The following is a 19,120-nucleotide window of genomic DNA, read 5'->3' on the forward strand; positions in this document are numbered from 1 at the left end:
TCTATAAATTCTTCCCATACTCTTCTGTAGGCAGTTTTTGTACTCTCTGCTAGTGAATTCTTCATCAAGCCAAGCATCCTTATTCTGCTAGCTCCCATACCTCTTGAGACACTTCCGTTTTCATGAAGTTGGCTCTGGGCGCCAAACCATGGAATCTCTGCCACTGAAAACAAGACAATGCGTCTGCTACATTATTGTTCGCTCCTGACATATGCTTGGCTCTGAAAACAATGTTAAATGTTAAGCATCTTAGCATGAATCTTTGCAGTAATTTCTAAAGGTGTTTATCTCTGACTTTCTGACCTCTAACTACTGTTATTTTATCAATGTTGAAAGTTACTGTTTTGTTCTTTAAATGACTACCCCAAACAGCCAAAGATACTAACAAAGGAAAACAATTAAAAAAACAATGCCCCTCTCCTTAACCCATTGGAGCAGCCATTGTTCAGCACACCATCTCCCTTCCCAAAATAATCCAAAACCTTTGGATCCTGCTGCATCCGAAAAAATGTGCACTGTCCAATCAAAATCCAGTGACCACATAGTCATACCATTGAAATTTTTCAAAAACATTAACCAAACTTCCATATCTGCTCTCATTGATGCTGAAATTCTGAACCTACGGCGTGGAAAATGAACTCCTGACATGGCAAAACCCAGGAGTCTACAAAAAGATCTACCTGCTCTGACCACTCTGCAGGCAAAATTAAGATGCCATAATAAACACTGGATCTGATGCTGTTGAAGCTTTGCCACCACCAATGCTTGCTCTAGTAAAGCTACAATTTGTTTGATCTTTTTCTCAGGCAATCTTGCTTCCATTTTCACTGTATCCATCTCAATTCTGAGAAAAACCAAACCGGTATTTGGACCTTCTGTTTTCTCAGCGGTTAGTGGTACACACTCAGCTGCCATATCTTGGAATTCTTGAAGCGCCCATTCACAATTGTGTATCTTGTCCTTTCCCACAAACCAAAAATCATCCAGGTAATGTGTCACTAGTTCACAGCCTGAGCTGAAACTAAAACACCACTGTAAAAAGGAACTGAAAGCTTCAGACAAACTGCACGAAATACTACAACCCCTAGGTAAATCTTTGTCTGAATATAGCTGATTGTCGAACTGAATACCTAACAGTGGAAAATCCAAAGGATGAACCGGCAGTAGGCAAAACGCTGATGTGATATCACATTTTGCTAGCTTAGCACCAGAACCTACCTGTCTGATCAATGCAAAAGCAACATCAGCTGTGGAAAATTGTACTGCAGTTTCCTCTTTTGCTATGTAGTCATTAACGAACATACCATGGGGCCATGATAAATGATGTATCATGCAAAACTAGCCTTCATTCTTTTGAGGAATCACACAAACCAGAGAAATAATTAAGTAATTTAAAGGCCAATCTGAAAATGGGCCAGCCATTCTCCCTTCTACAATTTCTTTATTTAGTTTTTGTTTAATAACCTGATGATACTTGTAGGAAGTTGGCTCTTTCTCAAAGTGAGAGATAGTGTGCACAGAGTCCAAGGGTTCCCCTTAGAGGTTGATAGTGGCAAAATTAGATAATTCTAATGCTGTATTTTGTGGTAGAGTGGTCGAGCAGTAGGCTTATCAGAGGGTAGTGTTAAGCATTTGTTGTACACACACAGGCAATAAATGAGGAACACACACTCAAAGACTTAACTCCAGGCCAATAGTTTTTATATAGAAAAATAAATTTTCTTAATTTATTTTAGAACCACAAGATTGAAGACTTGAAGTAAATACATAAAATGCAATGTACTCCACACAGGTAAGTAAGGAACTTTGAATTAGAGCAGTAACATACACATTATAGGTTAAAATGGCAATAAGCTATTTTAAAAGTGGACACTGTGCAAAAATCAACAGTTCCTGGGGGGAATAAGTAAGGTTAAGTTTCTGAGGTAAGTAAAGCACTTACAAGTTCAGTTTCCTGGGCATAGGCAGCCCACCGTTGGGGGTTCAAGACAATCCCAAACTCACCACACCAGCAACACAGCGCCGGTCAGGTGCAGAGGTCAAAGGAGGGCCCAAAACATATAGGCGCCTATGCAAAACAGGGGTGCTCCGGTTCCGGTCTGCTGGCAGGTAAGTACCTACGTCCTCGGGGAGCAGACCTGGGGGTTTTTGTAGAGCACTGGGGGGGGGACACAAACAGGCACACAAAACACACCCTCAGCGACACAGGGGCGGCTGGGTGCAGTGTGCTTAGTAGGCGTCGGATTTTCTGTAGAAATCACTCTAGCGATACAGGCAGGGCACAGGGGGCTTCTCGGGCCAGCCACTGACTGTGCTGGGCAGCGTGTTGCCTGATGGTCACTCCTGCACTGGAGTTCGGTTCCTTTTGGTCCTGGGGGCTGCGGGTGCAGTGCTTGGTCCAGGCAATTGTATTCCGGGGGAGCCTCTGGATCCTCTCTGCAGGCATTGCTGTGGGGCTGCAGGGGGGTCGTCTCAGGTTACTCACGAGGTCGCAATCACCTGGGAGTCCTCTCTGCAGTGTTCATTCTCTGGAGCTCGAGCCGAGGGCGTCGGGTGCAGAGGGTGAAGTCTCACGCTTCCGGCAGGAAGAGTGAGCTCTTTAAAAGTTGATTCAAAGTTGCAAAAATGTTGCTGTAGGTGGACAGTGCCGCTGTTCTCTGGAGTTTCTTGGTCCTTCGGTTTAGGGCAGTCCTCTGAGGCTTCAGGGGTCGCTGGTCCCTGTCGGATGCGTCGCTGTGCAGGTTCTTTGAGTATGGAGACAGGCCGGTAGGGCTGAGGCCAAGTCAGTTGTCGTCTCCGTCGTCTCTGCAGGGGTTTCACGTCAGCAGTCCCCCTTCTTTGTGTAGGTTGCATGTAAGGAAATGCCTCCTTGGCATGGTTACCCCCTGACTTTTTGCCTTTGCTGATGCTAAGTTTTGATTTGAAAGTGTGCTGAGGCCTGCTAACCAGGCCCCAGAACCAGTGTTCTTTCCCTAACCCGTACTTTTGTTTTCACAATTGGCACACCCTGGCATCCAGGTAAGTCCCTTGTAACTGGTACCCCTGGTACCAAGGGCCCTGATGCCAGGGAAGGTCTCTAAGGGCTGCAGCATATCTTATGCCACCCTGGGGACCCCTCACTCAGCACAGACACACTGCTTGCCAGCTTGTGTGTGCTGGTGTGAACAAAACCAGTAAGTCGACATGGCACTCCCCTTAGGGTGCCATGCCAACCTCACACTGCCTATGCAGTATAGATAAGTCACCCCTCTAGCAGGCCTTACCGCCCTAAGGCAGGGTGTACTATACCATAGGTGAGAGCACCAGTGCATGAGCACTGTACCCCTACAGTGTCTAAACAAAACCTTAGACATTGTAAGTGCAGGGTAACCATAAGACTATATGGTCTGGCAGTCTGTCAAACACGAACTCCACAGCACCATGATGGCTACACTGAAAACTGGGAAGTTTCTTATCAAACTTCTCAGCACAATAAATGCACACTGATTCCAGTGTGCATTTTATTGTAACATACACCCCAGAGGGCACCTTAGAGGTCCCCCCTGAAACCTTAACCAACTACCCGTGTAGGCTGACTGGTTTTAGCAGCCTGACACACTCGAGACATGTTGCTGGCCACATGGGGAGAGTGCCTTTGTCACTCTGTGGCTAGTAACAAAGCCTGCACTGGGTGAAGATGCTTATCACCTCCCCCTTGCAGGAGCTGTAACACCTGGCGGTAAGCCTCAAAGGCTCACCCCTTTTGTTACAGCACCACAGGGCATTCCAGCTAGTGGAGATGCCCGCCCCCTCCGGCCACGGCCCCACTTTTGGCGGCAAGGCCGGAGGAGATAATGAGAAAAACAAGGAGGAGTCACTGGCCAGTCAGGACAACCCCTAAGGCAACCTGAGCTGAAGTGACTCTGACTTTTAGGAATCCTCCATCTTGCAGATGGAGGATCCCCCCAATAGGGATAGGAATGTGACCCCCTCCCCTTGGGAGGAGGCACAAAGAGGGTGTAGCCACCCTCAAGGACAGTAGCCATTGGCTACTGCCCTCCCTGACCTAAACACACCCCTAAATTCTGTATATAGGGGCTCCCCTGAACCTAGGAAACTAGATTCCTGCAACCTGAAGACGAAGAAGGACTGCTGACCTGAAGCCCTGCAGAGGAGACGGAGACACCAACTGCTTTGGCCCCAGCCCTACCGGCCTGTCTCCCCCCTTCTGAAGAAACCGCTCCAGCGGCGCTTTCCCCAGGACCAGCGACCTCTGAATCCTCAGAGGACTGCCCTGCTCTAGAAGGACCAAGAAACTCCCGAGAACAGCGGCCCTGTTCACCAAAGACTGCAAGTTTGTTTCCAAAGAAGCAACTTCAAGACAACTGCGTTTCCTGCCGGAAGCGTGAGACTTGCTACTCTGCACCCGACGCCCCCGGCTCGACTTGTGGAGAAACAACACTTCAGGGAGGACTCCCCGGCGACTACGAGACTGTGAATAGCCAGAGTTGCCCCCCCTGCACCCCCACAGCGACGCCTGCAGAGGGAATCCCGAGGCTCCCCCTGACCGCGACTGCCTGCTTCCCAGATCCCGACGCCTGGTAAAGACTCTGCACCCGCAGCCCCCAGGAGCTGAAAGATCAGAACTCCAGTGCAGGAGTGACCCCCAGGAGGCCCTCTCCCTTGCCCAGGTGGTGGCTATCCTGAGGAGCCCCCCCCCCCCTTGCCTGCCTGGATCGCTGAAGAGACCCCTTGGTCTCCCATTGATTTATATTGGAAACCAGACGTGTGTTTGCACACTGCACCCGGCCGCCCCCGTGCTGCTGAGGGTGTACTTTCTGTGCTAACTTGTGTCCCCCCCGGTGCCCTACAAAACCCCCCTGGTCTGCCATCCGAAGACGCGGGTACTTACCTGCTGGCAGTCTGGAACCGGGGCACCCCCTTCTCCATTGAAGCCTATGCGTTTTGGGCACCACTTTGAACTCTGCACCTGACCGGCCCTGAGCTGCTGGTGTGGTAACATTGGGGTTGCTCTGAACCCCCAACAGTGGGCTACCTTGGACCCAAACTTGAACCCCGTAGGTGGTTTACTTACCTACAAAAACTAACAAATACTTACCTCCCCCAGGAACTGTTGAAAATTGCACTGTCTCTAGTTTTAAAATAGCTATATGTGATTTATTTGAAAAGTATATATGCTATTGTGATTATTCAAAGTTCCTAAAGTACTTACCTGCAATACCTTTCATTCAAAGTATTACATGTAAAATTTTAACCTGTGGTTCTTAAAATAAACTAAGAAAATATATTTTTCTATACAAAAACCTATTGGCCTGGAATTGTCTCTTGAGTGTGTGTTCCTCATTTATTGCCTGTGTGTGTACAACAAATGCTTAACACTACTCCTTTGATAAGCCTACTGCTCGACCACACTACCACAAAATAGAGCATTAGTATTATCTCTTTTTGCCACTATCTTACCTCTAAGGGGAACCCTTGGACTCTGTGCATGCTATTCCTTACTTTGAAATAGTGCATACAGAGCCAACTTCCTACATTGTAGGAATCTGATTTCCTGGGTTCAGGGTTGCCCCTAAATACTAAATTTAGGGGGGTGTTTAGGTCTGGGGGGCAGTAGCCAATGCCTACTGCCCTGGAGGGTAGCTACACCCTCTTTGTGCCTCCTCCCTGGGGGAGGGGGGACATCCCTAATCCTATTGGGGGAATCCTCCAATCTCAAGATGGAGGATTTCTAAAGGCAGGGGTCACCTCAGCTCAGGACACCTTAGGGGCTGTCCTGACTGGTGGGTGACTCATCCTTGTTTTTCTCATTATCCTCTCCTGCCTTTCTGCCAAAAGTGGGGGGAGTGGCTGGAGGGGCGGGCATCTCCACTTGTTGGGATGCCCTGGGGTGCTGTAACAGAAGGCATGAGCCTTTGAGGCTCACCAAAAGGTGTTACAGATCCTGCAGGGGGAGGTGAGAAGCACCTCCACCCAGTACAGGCTTTGTTTCTGTCCTCCGAGAGCACAAAGGCTCTCACCCGAGGGGGGCAGAAACTCGTCTCAGTGGCAAGCTGGCACCGACCATTCAGTCCTGAACTGAAGGATTGGGTAAAATACAGGGGGCATCTTCTAAGATGCCCTTTGTGTGCATTTTGTAATAAATCCAACACTGGCATCAGTGTGGGTTTATTATTCTGAGAAGTTTGATATCAAACTTCCCAGTATTCAGTGTAGCCATTATGGAGCTGTGGAGTTCGTTTTGACTAACTCCAAGACCATGTACTTAATATGGCCATACTGTACTTACAATGTCTAAGAATAGACTCAGACACTGTAGGGGCATATTGCTCATGCAGCTATGCCCTCGCCTGTGGTAAAGTGCACCCTGCCTTAGGGCTGTAAGGCCTGCTAGAGGGGTGACTTACCTCTGCCACAGGCAGTATTTTGTGAGCATGGCATCTTGAAGGGGATGCCATGTCGACTTTGCCTTTTTCTCCCCACCAACACACACAATCTGCAATGGCAGTGTGCACGTGTTAGGTGAGGGGTCCCTTAGGGTAGCACAACACATGCTGCAGCCCTTGGGGACCTTCCTTGGTCACAGGGCCCTTGGTACCACTCGTACCTTTTACAAGGGACTTTTCTGTGTGCCAGGGATGTGCTAATTGTGGAACAATGGTACATTTTTAAGTGAAAGAACACTGGTGTTGGGGCCTTGTTAGCAGGGTCCCAGCACACTTCTCAGTCACGTCCACATCAATACCAGGCAAAAAGTGGGGGGTAGCTGCAACAGGGAGCCATTTTCCTACAATACTCTCTTGCGTATTTAGGATTGGCTGCAAACCTTCTATTTATTGGACCTTGATAACCAAGTCTAAAGCCCTCTCTGAAATCCCATTCTAACTTTGTAGCTTCTTCTCTGTCAGGGTAGAACTTCAACCAAAATGACAAGCGTTCATTATTGATTGGCGTAAAAGCCTTTGTTAGCAGGTTGAAATGATCCCCCTCTAACTCTGGTTTGACCATTCCCTCCAAATCCTGCCTGTTCATTGAAACATTGTAAAATTGCATGTTTTCCACCATATCTTGAACATTCATGTTTATTTGCAGGGGTTCCTTGGGCAGTGGCTCCTGTTAAAACTCCAACAGGCCCCAGAGTTAAGGTTTTGACCCCTGGCCCATGAACCCGCCCCGAAAGAGGTGGGCTTCCTGAGAAAGGGCCGATGTGTTATTGCTAAACCGCTGGCTGTATGCATAGTTGGAGGCGGCCTTTGAGGGTACATCCACTGAACCCTTAACTAATTATCTACCTCACCCCAAGGTTTTTCAGGAAAAAGCACCATGCGGGCCCTAAACTCTCCATCATAGTGAAACCAAGCAAACCTCTTCCAAATTCCATGCTAGCCTTGCGAATTGTGTCTATATATTTAAATATGGATACTGATTGTTCGGCAATTCCAAAGCCTCCTCTCTAGAACCTTCTTTGGATTGTATTTCTCTGTGTAATAACTTGTAAACATATACAAACTCTCCTCTTTTCCTTTGTGCCCGTAGTAATATGTGCACCCAAAAGCTTGGACAAACCCCTGTATGGTAACCTTTTTAGACCTTCATTCTTATTCTTTTCACCACTATCTTTGTTTTCTTCCTCTTAACCAACCCTTGATTTTTGTTTCTCTTCAGTAATATTAGCTTCACTATCTTCATCACTCACTGACCTAGCCACGTAATCACCTTCTTTATTTCTCTTGTCACTTTCCCCAATATCTTGATCGGTTTCAACACTTTTATCAATCAGCGTGGTATTTATTCCTTTATCTGCCATTTTACGTGGAGCCGTTTCTTCAATAACCCCCAGCTACTCCACCATTAAGTCTCACCTGTTCTCAATCTGTTCTTTGGCTCCAGCGATGCATTCTTCTGTCCTTTCTTGTCCTGTGAACTCTTAACACCCTGACTTATTTCTTTATATCCTTCTTGTAAATCCCTCTTCTGAAAGCCATGAACTTTGGACACACTTTTATTATTCCCCCCCCTTTCCTGATATTTCACCCTTTAACTCTCCTTTCTGATTCATCCAGTGCAGAATTTCACCTCCCGCTAGAGCCTCATCTTCCTCTTCATAATCCAATTCACAATCAATATCACCTCCGACCTGCACAACGCTCCCACTAGGACATTCCCCACCTGCAACACCCCCATCATAACACTTCCAATTAACTTTTTTTATAATTTACACTTGTGGTTGCAGCAATCTTTTTCTCCTGTGCTGTCAGGATGGTTGCCCCAAACCTCTCCCTCTCTTCTGGCCGGTCCACCTGGGACGCCTGATACCCAGCCTGCTGGACTTTGCTGCTCTTCTGTGTGCAAAGCAGTATTTTCCCTTCGTTGTCCCGCAGGTCACCACAAACTCCAGGGACTGTGGTCCTGACCCCTAAATTTCTACCAATAGGCTTAAGCAAATCCTCATAATGTGAAAGCCAAACACACCTTCCTACTTCTTTTTTGCTATCTACAATTAAAAAACCTCTTTCACCTTGACAACCGGTGCTTTTGGGATCATCAAAATCACTGTATCCTTACTCCTTTTTATTTCATCGTTTAAAATCTTTTCTTCTACATTTTCTAAGGCTGTCACCAAATTGTTATTTTCTGACTGAAAACCGGCAGAAACTTATCCTTCTGAAGAACATTTCATAACTGGCAACATACGTTCATGATTTTCTATTGATACATCCTTCAAAAATGTTTCTTTCAGAGTAGTTTTAAAAATGAGCACTACGTTGTATTCTTCATTCGCGCTGCAACGCTCAACTGTGCTTTTTGCTGCCCCCTCCTATCTGCTTACGCTCTCCACACTCTCCTGAGTCAGAGCTGATTTTGTGCATAACTTGCTCTTCTTTGACTGGCAGCCATGCTTCCCCAGAGCCGCCTTTTAATTTTTAGAGCGTTTCACTACTTCAATAGGCGCTGAATCGTCATTAACAAAGATGCGCTCAACTTCACATTTTTTTAAACTTGCTAGCCCCTTCATTCTGCCCTGCCTCTTGAATATGGCCTGATGCCGTCTTGTGTTTGACAAGCGGTGAGCAAGCTAAAATGGCTGCTGCCACTCCACTAGCCGCAGCGCGCTTCGATTGCTCCATGCCGACCCACGCTTGACACAGGATGCCAGGCTGAATTAAATCAGCTCTGCCTGCCTCGCATATAATGAGAAGGGCTTTTCTAACTGCTTCCGACTGTTCAGACATAATTTAACCTATCGCTAACTCTGACAAACAACCTAACAGCCTTCTCCTCAGGTCCAAAGTGTCAGAATGACCTAAAATGGCCGAATCCAACTAAGTGCTACCTAACCTCCCCACTATTTCAAACTGACCAATGGCAGGCCTTCATGTCTGGAACTCTCCACCCACCCAAAAATGCCCAGGAGTGGACATCCTTTGGATGCCACCCCAAGGAGCCCACATTCTCATATCCACCTGGTCACGTTTATGATTTACTGCTCTGTTCTATTTCTGCCCACTTGGCTTGAAGCTCGCCTTCTTTGTAACTATAGCGTGTGGATCTGGAAAAGGAGTCTGCCCAATGTCTTGAGTACGTGTGACAGGTCACCCATTTTCTGTGTCAGTTCATGATCGGCCTCACCCTTTCTCGCTTGCAGAAGTGGCAGTGCATCGAAGATCCCTCGGGCAAACTGCGAATTCACAAGTGCAAAGCGTCCACGGCGAGGCTGGCCGCCCGGAAGCGAGCTCGAAGTATCAACACCCGCCCCTATGGAGGCCGGGAAAAGGAGTGTCACTGCGGGGACGTGGACTACAGGCCGGGCAGAGCCCAGAGGAAGGGCACCCGGCACTTTTTGAGAACGCCGGGCGCAAGAAGTAAGTGACGTCAAAGTACACATGTCCTGCGAGTGCTGCCCTAGGCTGAGTCCATTCCACGTGCTTCTGTATTTTCATTCCACTGAGTTGGGGCTGGGGAGATGGGTTGTTTGTGTTATGTTTATACCTTCTTTAGTTTCTTGAATTAAACTTGCTGTGGGTTTATGAGGAATCTGTGTGTCCGTGTCGACCTGCGATGTTAGAAACTACAGTATGACTTTGCACATTCTGCAGTAAACATGTGGCAGGTGCCTGCCACCTTGAAATAGTTGTACACGTGTGCTGCACTAGACAGCCCATTGGCTGATCGGCTGCAGCCTTCCCCTGTTCCACAGCTTAGCTAATGCATGTCCTGAAGCCCAGTGATTGTGTGGGAGTGAGATGATTGTGTGAAAGTGAAGGCCCAGACCAACCTCACTGGGACCGATCAGTGTGGGTTTTAGCATGCTTTCACAGATCCACAGCACCAGGGGGCAATGGGTGCCTCTTCAGAACACCAGACAGTATGGGTCTGCCTGCCCCACAGGGTTGTATGTGATTTCATGGAAAAACGGTTCCATGGAATACAATTACAGAGAAACAATTTCATATAAAAACCTTTTTGGGAAATTTGTAGGATGAATGGCATTTACCATTTAATTGAAACCGGTTCACGAGATGTCTTTTTTTTTTGTAATTGACTTTGAAATTGAGCCTGTAGCTCGCTTAAGGTGTGCATGCAATCTTAGCAGGTCTTAATTCCAGAAACATTATGTTGGAGGTATTTATTTCAGTGTTTTATTTCAAAGGACATTATTTCAGATCTACATATTTTTCATTTTCTACCAATTACTTTGGATGCTTTTAATGTTCGGACCCCTCGCCACCCATAAACACCATTCCATTCCTGACCTCACTACCCCTAAACATCATCCTTACCTACTCCCTTCACTGCACCAAAACTCTATCTGTCTCTGACCATCAAACTTTAGCCATCCCTAAACCCCCTCACTACCACTAAATTCCACCCTTTACACGCATCCCTAAACCCTAAAAACCCCTGACCACTCCTTACCTACACCTATCACTGACCCCTAAACTCCATCCATCCCTGAGCACTAAAATAAAAACATCAATAGCCCATAAAACCATCCATCCCTAACTCCTAAAAACACTCCCCACCCCTACACTCTACCCATTCTTGAACCATAAACACCCCTTTCTACATCTAAACTCAACTGTTCTCTAAAACCCTTCAACACCCTATACCCCATCCATTCCTGAACTCCAAAACATTTCTAGCCACCCATCCCTGACCCTTAAAACACCCCACCACCCCTGAGTATCATCTTAAGGATTTTGGAGCCCGGGCAAGATATATTTTAGGCCCCGCTTTTCAGAATAATTTTGAATTTTATTACCCATTTCCTGCTCATTCAAGCCTGCAAGATGCGAGACAATATTGAAAGAAGCATTAAATAATCTGAAGTGGGATGAAACAGTTAAAATATGTCTTGATGGGTGTCCTAAAATCGCTAAGATGACATTGGGTAAGGAAGAGAGAGACAGAATTTGAGGTAACAAGTGGGCAGACTGAACAGAAGAGTTTAAGCTAGAGACAGCTTAGCTATAGAAAATAAAATACCTTTCTCAGGCAGGGGGGCACTATTAAGGTGGAGGCCATGGGTAATTGTCGACATTGCCTATGCCTTGAAATGTCTGTCACCTCTAAACTCTGCCTTTTCTTGAATCCTAAAATTCTTTACCACCCCTAATCACTGAATCTTATAAAACCTCACCAGCCCTAAACTCCACTCATCCCTAAACCCTAAAAAACCCTTTCTATGTCTGAACTCTATCCATCCTGACTCTTAAAAAACCCTCCTCACGCCTAAACATCGGACATCTGTGAACTCAAAATCTCCTCACTAAATTCTACCCAAGTTCAATGTATTTTTTTATTTTTCCTTAAAACTATCTTTCCTTTAAAATGTTTCTTTCAATTTTCAATTTAATTGTATTTCCCTACATTTCTTTCCTTGAGATTAGTTCTCCGTGATTTGGTTACCTCCAATGAGGCATCTCATGTTTCGTTTTTCCATTAATTCATATATCATCACAGTGGTTAGGCGGTACAGTGTGTAGCCTGCTGGCTTTGTCACCTGAGATGAGGTAGATGGCCAAAACCTAGCTGTGTACAATGCAGGGCAAGTGAGTTTCTGTCTGCACCTCCAATCCAATCACTTCTAGGTGTTTTAATAGTTCAGGTAAATGGAGACATGGTGCGGAGCTGCAAATAGAATTTGCTGTTAAAGTGGCACTCCAGGGCAGCATGCAGAGATGTGCCTTTCACTATCTGAGTAGGGTTTGCTCGTGACACCGCGGCAGTGCACAGTTTCACATTCTTCTTAAAAGATATGCCGTGCTAGGGAGTCGGTGTAAGGTGATCTTGTTGAAATGAAGTTCATTGAGAACGCACACACATTCCATAGCTTCTCATACATTTGTGGCTGTAGTAATCTGACAGCTCAACAGCATGGTACGGTGTGCTGCACGAGGTGAAAGGCAGAAGAAGCCAGGCCCTGAGAGGAGTGTGCTCGTGAGCTGTCGGTGACGTGCAACGTGCTTCTCACGACGAACCGCGGTCCCAGCGCTGGCCAATAAACGTTCAGAAATGCACAGTCTAGTATTGCAAAGAATGTTCGCCTATGGCTTGGGACAATATGACGGGCAATTCATGCGCCGGACCGAGTGATGGAGAGTTATGCTCGGTCGCAGACTTGCAAGGGTGGCTTAGAGGCATGTGCTAGTTTTCTACACCATTGCAGAGGTTCTGCAGTGGCTTGTAACTGCTGGTTGTATTTTGCTGGTGAGGGCTGCAGAACTTTAGTGCCCGTGCAGCGTTCAATGTAAAATACTCGTACATTTCTTTAGCAGGTGGGTTTCAGAAAATACGTTTGGCTCTTCTGCCCCCTGGCGGATGATTACAGAATTTTGTTTATTCACACATTTCATCGCGGATTAATTTATAAATAACTGTGTCTTCTCTGTACCTCTGTTAATTCCGTGTATGTCGAACATGTAAATCGTTGTTAGGGAGCACTCCTTAAAAGCAGCGAATACATATATTGTAACAGCGGTTGTGATTTTTAATTATGTATTACTATGTTATGGATGAAAATTGTGTTTTTTGTGCATTTTTCTAGCTACTATTTTTGGTGGTTTTGCTTCATTTGTGTTTGCGTTCTGAAAATGTGGTATTTTGGCTAGTTTTGCTTACTCTTGCTGTTGGGCAGCAACAATTGTAGGGAAGGTCTTCCTGTGTTGCACTTCCCTAGATGATCAAAGTGTTTATGCTGCAAAGGGGAGTGCAACCAATATTATTTATTGGTCTGCTACCCAAAGAGGTGTATGGTGATCCTGGACACTCTAACACAGATTTGATTATATAATGGATAAAGTACCCCATGCCGTACATTAATAGGATAGTACAAGTCACTGAGGAGTTCCATGACCATATGGAGGAACGAGGCCGAAGGCTGAGTTCCTCTACAAAGTTATGAAACTGTGCAGTGACTTGCAATATCCTTATTATATGCCATGGGGTATTTTATCCCATCTAATACATGGTCACACCATCACCTTTCCCACAAACCACTTTACACCTTTTGTGCGTAGCTCTTTCATATGAAAGAGAGAACATGTTTGCAAACATGAAGAATAAAAATTAAACCTCTAGTGCAAACTTAACCACATTAAAACCTGTTAAGTACTTTTTACAAACAGATATTAGAAACAGTTCAATACAAGTCAGATTTTTAAGAAAACAAAAGCTGCAGTAGTGTGGAATGTGTAGAAGCATACAGACAAATTGTAGCTTTTCTCTACCTAAGGAACACAAAAAGTAAACATATTGTCTCTGCTTGTCATTGTAAGCTATTAAAATAGAGCAGAAGAAAGAAAAGCAAAGACCCATTTTTGTTGCTTTAAGCAGCTACTTCAGTTATGCTCTATGAAGTGAGCTAGCTTTCACTGCAGTTGCTGGCTCTGGCAGAAGGCATTGTGACATCAGAGTTCGAGTGTAATAACTTTTAAGGGGTACGAGAACATTGAACACTTTCTGTAATGCTCTAAAACAAAGTATATAAATTAGGGATACCTCCTGATAAGGACGAGTTAGGGGCCATTAGCCCATGCAACACAAGGCACATGCTACAGATTGTTATTGAAAACTACTGTGCATTTTCATGTACATTTATCAGTGCTTACCACATAATGACAACTTTGAGGATAATATACTATCCAAAACAAAACTTAAGCATGTCTTTCTTTTGGGGTTATTCAACAGGCACGGAAGGGGGATGGGGAGGGCTGCATTACAGCTTCATCCAGATATGGCGAGGGTTCAACATTTTAGTAAAGATGTAGGTGTTCAGACACAGTTCTTGAAATAGACCCTAGTTAAACTATTTACACATTTCCTCTTTTGAGGCAGCTTTTCACAATAGCATGTCACCTCCCTGGCTAGCTTTTCCTATCAGGATTTACACATGTCTAGGATTTCCGAGGAAGGCACATGAATGCACAGGAAACCCAGTAATGATATAACATACCTCTACATAACATTTGCTGAGAAGGCACATGAGTACTTGGATGAGTAAGGATGTACTTGAGAGACCACAAATCTGCATAGAATTCAAAGAGAAGACACACTAGTGTGTGAGATGTACTAAGACGATATACATCTGCATGGGATTCACAGGGAAGGCACATAATTGCCTCGGATGTACTGGAGCAACTGCCATCTATATATGATTTACAGGGAAGGCACAAGATTGAATAGGCTGTACTGTGACAACACATATCTAGAGAGGATTTACAGGGAAGGCACACAAGTGCATAGAATGTTCTAGGACGATGTACATCTGTATAGGGTGTACAAGGGCGATATATGCGATTTTCATGGAAGTTACACAATTGTATAGCGTGTACTAGAATGAGTTACATCTTCATGGGATTTACAGGGAAGGCACATAAGTGTGTATGATGTACTTGGGTTACATACATCTGCTTAAGATCTGCAGGGAGGGTACACAATTTCCTAGGATGTACTGGGACAACATATAGGCGCACAGAAGTTACATGGCGGGCACACGAATGCATAGAATGTATGGGGATGATATACATCTGCATAGGTTGCACTGGGATGAAATACATATGCATGCAATTTACAGGGAAGGTACACAAGTGTGCAGCATGTACAAGGACGACATGCATTTGCATGGGATTGAGAGAGAAGGCACAAAAGTGCATAAAATGTACTGGGACGGCATATATCTGCAAAATTGTTTTAAATCCCCCTTGCTGTTTCGTAGTCAAACATTTGTCATGCCTTTTCTTTCTCTCACTTTCTACAGAGTTCAAGCCCCGATTTGTACACACTCGCCAGGCCCGGTCCCTCTCTGTCGAGTTCGAAGGTGAGATCTATGATATCAACCTAGAAGACGAGGAGCTGCAGGCAATGCAGCCCAGAAGTATTGCTAAGCGCCACTACGACATGGATGACGAAGAAGGCCTGGTATATGACGATGCTGACGAGGATGAGACTGATGAAGAAATGCTTGCAGATGGCACGAATGCAGTGGGCCATTCGGATTCAGTCCGAGTTACTCACAAGTAAGATATTTTAAAACATACTGCGTCGTTTTCTCTTTTTCTGGCAAACACTGTGTAGCAAAATGTCAGTGTCTTCTGGTTGAAGACACCATGAAAAAGTTAATTGAGTCAAGGCACTTTCCAATAAAAAAAAATTAAACCGAGGAGCAGAGTTCTAGCCCCCAAACAACAGCGCCAAGCCACAGTGCAGGAAGAGCTCCTGTCTGTGATGCCGCTCATTTGCGTGGGCTCAGAGGGGCTTCCACAGCTTGAGCTACGGACTAAAGGCCTCCCCCGTTACCCAAAGTTAACAAAAGTAATAACCCTGCCTTGGCTGCAGTGCTAGTGCTAGTATCCCAGTTTCCAATCATGTGGAGTTTTTTCACCTACACTTTGCGTCTAGGAGAAATCTACCTGAAGGATGGAATGTTGTCAACTAAATCTTCTAGGGCTTGTACGAGCTAGACAAGCTACTGTACATTCACATAAAGAGGACGGGAAAAGTGATAACAGCAACAAAGCAAAATGAGTCCTGATCGCCACAGATTATAATGTGTACAAGGCTTTTGCTGTACACTGTCTCATAAAAGAAGGTTTATGGATTACCATGCGTACACACCACAATCTCAGTTTTATTTAAAACGCCAGTCCAGTATTTACATCAGTTCGAGGTGAAGCCACTTATAGCCTAGAGGCAGAATGAGTGGAAGTCATTTCAACTTGAAGACAAGATACAATTTTGCCTCTTGGAGCACTCTCCTTTACACTGAACTAAAGCAATTTTCATTTATGCAAAACTTTGGTATAACCACTATGTGGTGACCTGAGGCTGCAGTAAGAACTTTCCTTAATGAGTCCCCGGTGTTTCCCAGAGGCCTTCTTTGATCGCCATGCTAATATTTACCATCTTAGAGCTGGAGGAAAGGAAATTACTTCAGAACTTTAATTAGCTACTAAGAATGACAGTGCACTTTTCAAAGTCTGAATCTGAGAAGTTTTCCTGTATCTCTTTACATATTATGTACCTCAGTCACATATATTCTAGAAATCAAACTAGCAACCAGAACCTCTGCTTTCAGATTTTGAATGCTGGGTACTCCCTCCTAATATTTTTCTTGATTGGTATTAATCAGTTTCCTCTATTTAATGCCAACGTCCCTTCAGACTCTTGAAGGCTGGTGCATGTCTTCTACTGTCTAGGCCTAAAGCCATCCACCAGACGGCATGAGTTGGGCACACCTCTTAACTTCCGATTGCATTTGAAAAGATGGCAGGAGAGGGACGTCTGATTGGCATTTTTAGATGACAGTCCAGTGGCTGTCTTTTTTTTTTAGGTCAAAGCCTACTAGACAGCTCAGCTGCTTGTTTTGTTAAAGACATCTTGGGGACATTCAGAAAGCTTCCCTGGGAATACATTCCACCTAGTGCTTACCACTGGCTTTTTGAAATATAATACACATGTTCTGGTTTTCTGTATGCTGCCTTTATATGTTGTAGGCTATTCAGGGTCTCCCTACCAAGGAGCAAAGCCTTTTCACACTACCTCTCCTTGTATTCTTTCATGAGCGCTCCTCTCTGTAAACAGGCCTGTAAATTCTCTCCTTATCTTTGCACATTTGTTATGAATTCAAAGACAGAGATCACATGTTGGGCTCTGTCTTCTGAGGGAGCTCGGTGTTGACTTTTCTTTCTCCCACTTCAGAGCGAGAGGATTTATGTGACAATCATGCTGGAAACTAGGGGTAGGGAAGTTTTTTTCTAGGACACAACAACATTTAAATTAGCTTTGCATTTATTTCAGAATATATGAGAATTAAGTAAACCCAAATTAAGCACTTTTTAGTTAATTCTGAAGTGGGATGGAAACAAATACTTTATTATGGTCAAAACAGATAAATACACTAGGTGATGCCATTTCCACAAATTATTGTTCATGCACTGCGTAGTTTTATTAGTAAAACTGTCTGTTCAAATGTAATGATCATTTAATTTTAAAATGTGTTTTCTGTAATCGCGGTGTGCCACACCTTGCATACTCCACTCTACGCCACTGTGCTCTGCACCACTCCATGCCACTGCACTCTACTCTGCACCACTCCACTTCACACTACTCCACTCCACTGGACTCCACACCACTGCACTCTACCCCACCCTACCCTATTTCACTCTACACCTCTCTACTCTGCAACACTCTACTCTATGCCAATACACTCAACTCCATTCTAATCTACACCATTGTGCTCTTTGCCACTGCACTCAACAGTATTTAATTCTAGATCACTCCACTCTACTCTGCACAACTTCTGCAACACTGCACTCTGTCAGTGCACTCTACTCTGTACCACTCACCTCTATGCCCCTTCACCCTACCCAGTCCACTGTATGCTATTCTAATCTACTATAGTCCACTCTACTCTATGCCACTGCAATCTACCCTGCACCATGCCACTCTACTCCCCTTCACTCTACTCTGAAACCATCTACTCTATGCCACTGCACTCTACTCTGCGCCCTACACCACTGCCCTCAATGCGACTTTACTGTACGCCAATGCACTGTACACCACTGGACTCTGACACTCTACTCTGCAACACCTGCATTCTTTGTCACTGAACTCTGTGCCGCTCTACTTTGCATTCTCTGCCAATTTACTCTACACCACTCTACTCTTCATCACTGCACTTTCTGCCACTGTACTATATGCCACTCTAATCTGCACCACCACACTCTATGCCACTGCACTCTACTATGCACCACTCCAATTTATGCCATTGCATTCTATGATGCTGCATTGTACACCTCTGAAGCTGCTGCACTCTGTGCCACTGTGCTCTGCAACACCCTATGCCAATGCACTCTTGTACAGTGTACTCTGTTCCAATCTATGCCACTGTCTGCCTTTCTACGCCATTTCACTCTAGTCTGCACCACTGTTCTCAATGCCACTGCACTCAACGCCACTCTGCTGAATGCCGCTGCACTCTACACCTGTGCACTCTACACCACTCTACACCAGTGCACTCTGACACACTACTCTACAACACTGTACTCTATTCTTCTGAACTCTATTCCACTCTACACTAGTGCATTCTTTGCTAATGCACATTACACCTGTAGGAAGCTGGCTCTGTATATACTATATCAAAATGAGATATAGTGTGCACAGAGTCCAGAGGGTTCACAGAGGCTAAAGTAGATGATACTAATGCTCTCTTTTGTGGTAGCGTGGTCAAGCGCTTAGGCTTATCAGAGGGTCATGCAAAGCATTTGTTGTACGCACACAGACAATAGTCAAGTCAAAAGAACTTTATTCAGCTTATCAAAAAAAACATAAAAGTATACGAAAAAAATAGTCAAATAAAAATCATACAGAATTACAGTTTTGTGATCTATTCAGTAGGCCTCAACCATCATAAACTGACCAACACTAAAAATATATTTCTAGTACCAAAAACTCCATTAAAGGTAATCCGGTTAATTCTCTGTATATACAAGATTCATTACACACTGTATCAAAAATACATTCATATCACAACATTACAGACGTACTACTTTAAATATTAAAATCCCTCTAAAGTGCTGAGACATATATTCTGATTTCGTCTGTTTCAAATTTAACAGTC

General features: G+C 44.9%; 1 protein-coding gene across 3 annotated transcripts in view; it reads left to right on the forward strand.

The window, feature by feature from the left end:
- SULF1 (sulfatase 1) overlaps window positions 1-19,120 on the forward strand; it is a 416,210-nt gene that overhangs the window by 273,686 nt on the left and 123,404 nt on the right. For all 3 annotated transcript variants that reach the window (XM_069220304.1, XM_069220302.1, XM_069220303.1), the window contains 2 exons: window positions 9,647-9,863; window positions 15,260-15,518. In XM_069220304.1, coding sequence (XP_069076405.1) covers window positions 9,647-9,863; window positions 15,260-15,518 — 476 coding nt within the window. The remainder of the gene's footprint in view (window positions 1-9,646; window positions 9,864-15,259; window positions 15,519-19,120) is intronic.

Source organism: Pleurodeles waltl, chromosome 2_2 (genome assembly GCF_031143425.1).
Source record: "Pleurodeles waltl isolate 20211129_DDA chromosome 2_2, aPleWal1.hap1.20221129, whole genome shotgun sequence".
NCBI lineage: Eukaryota > Metazoa > Chordata > Amphibia > Caudata > Salamandridae > Pleurodeles > Pleurodeles waltl.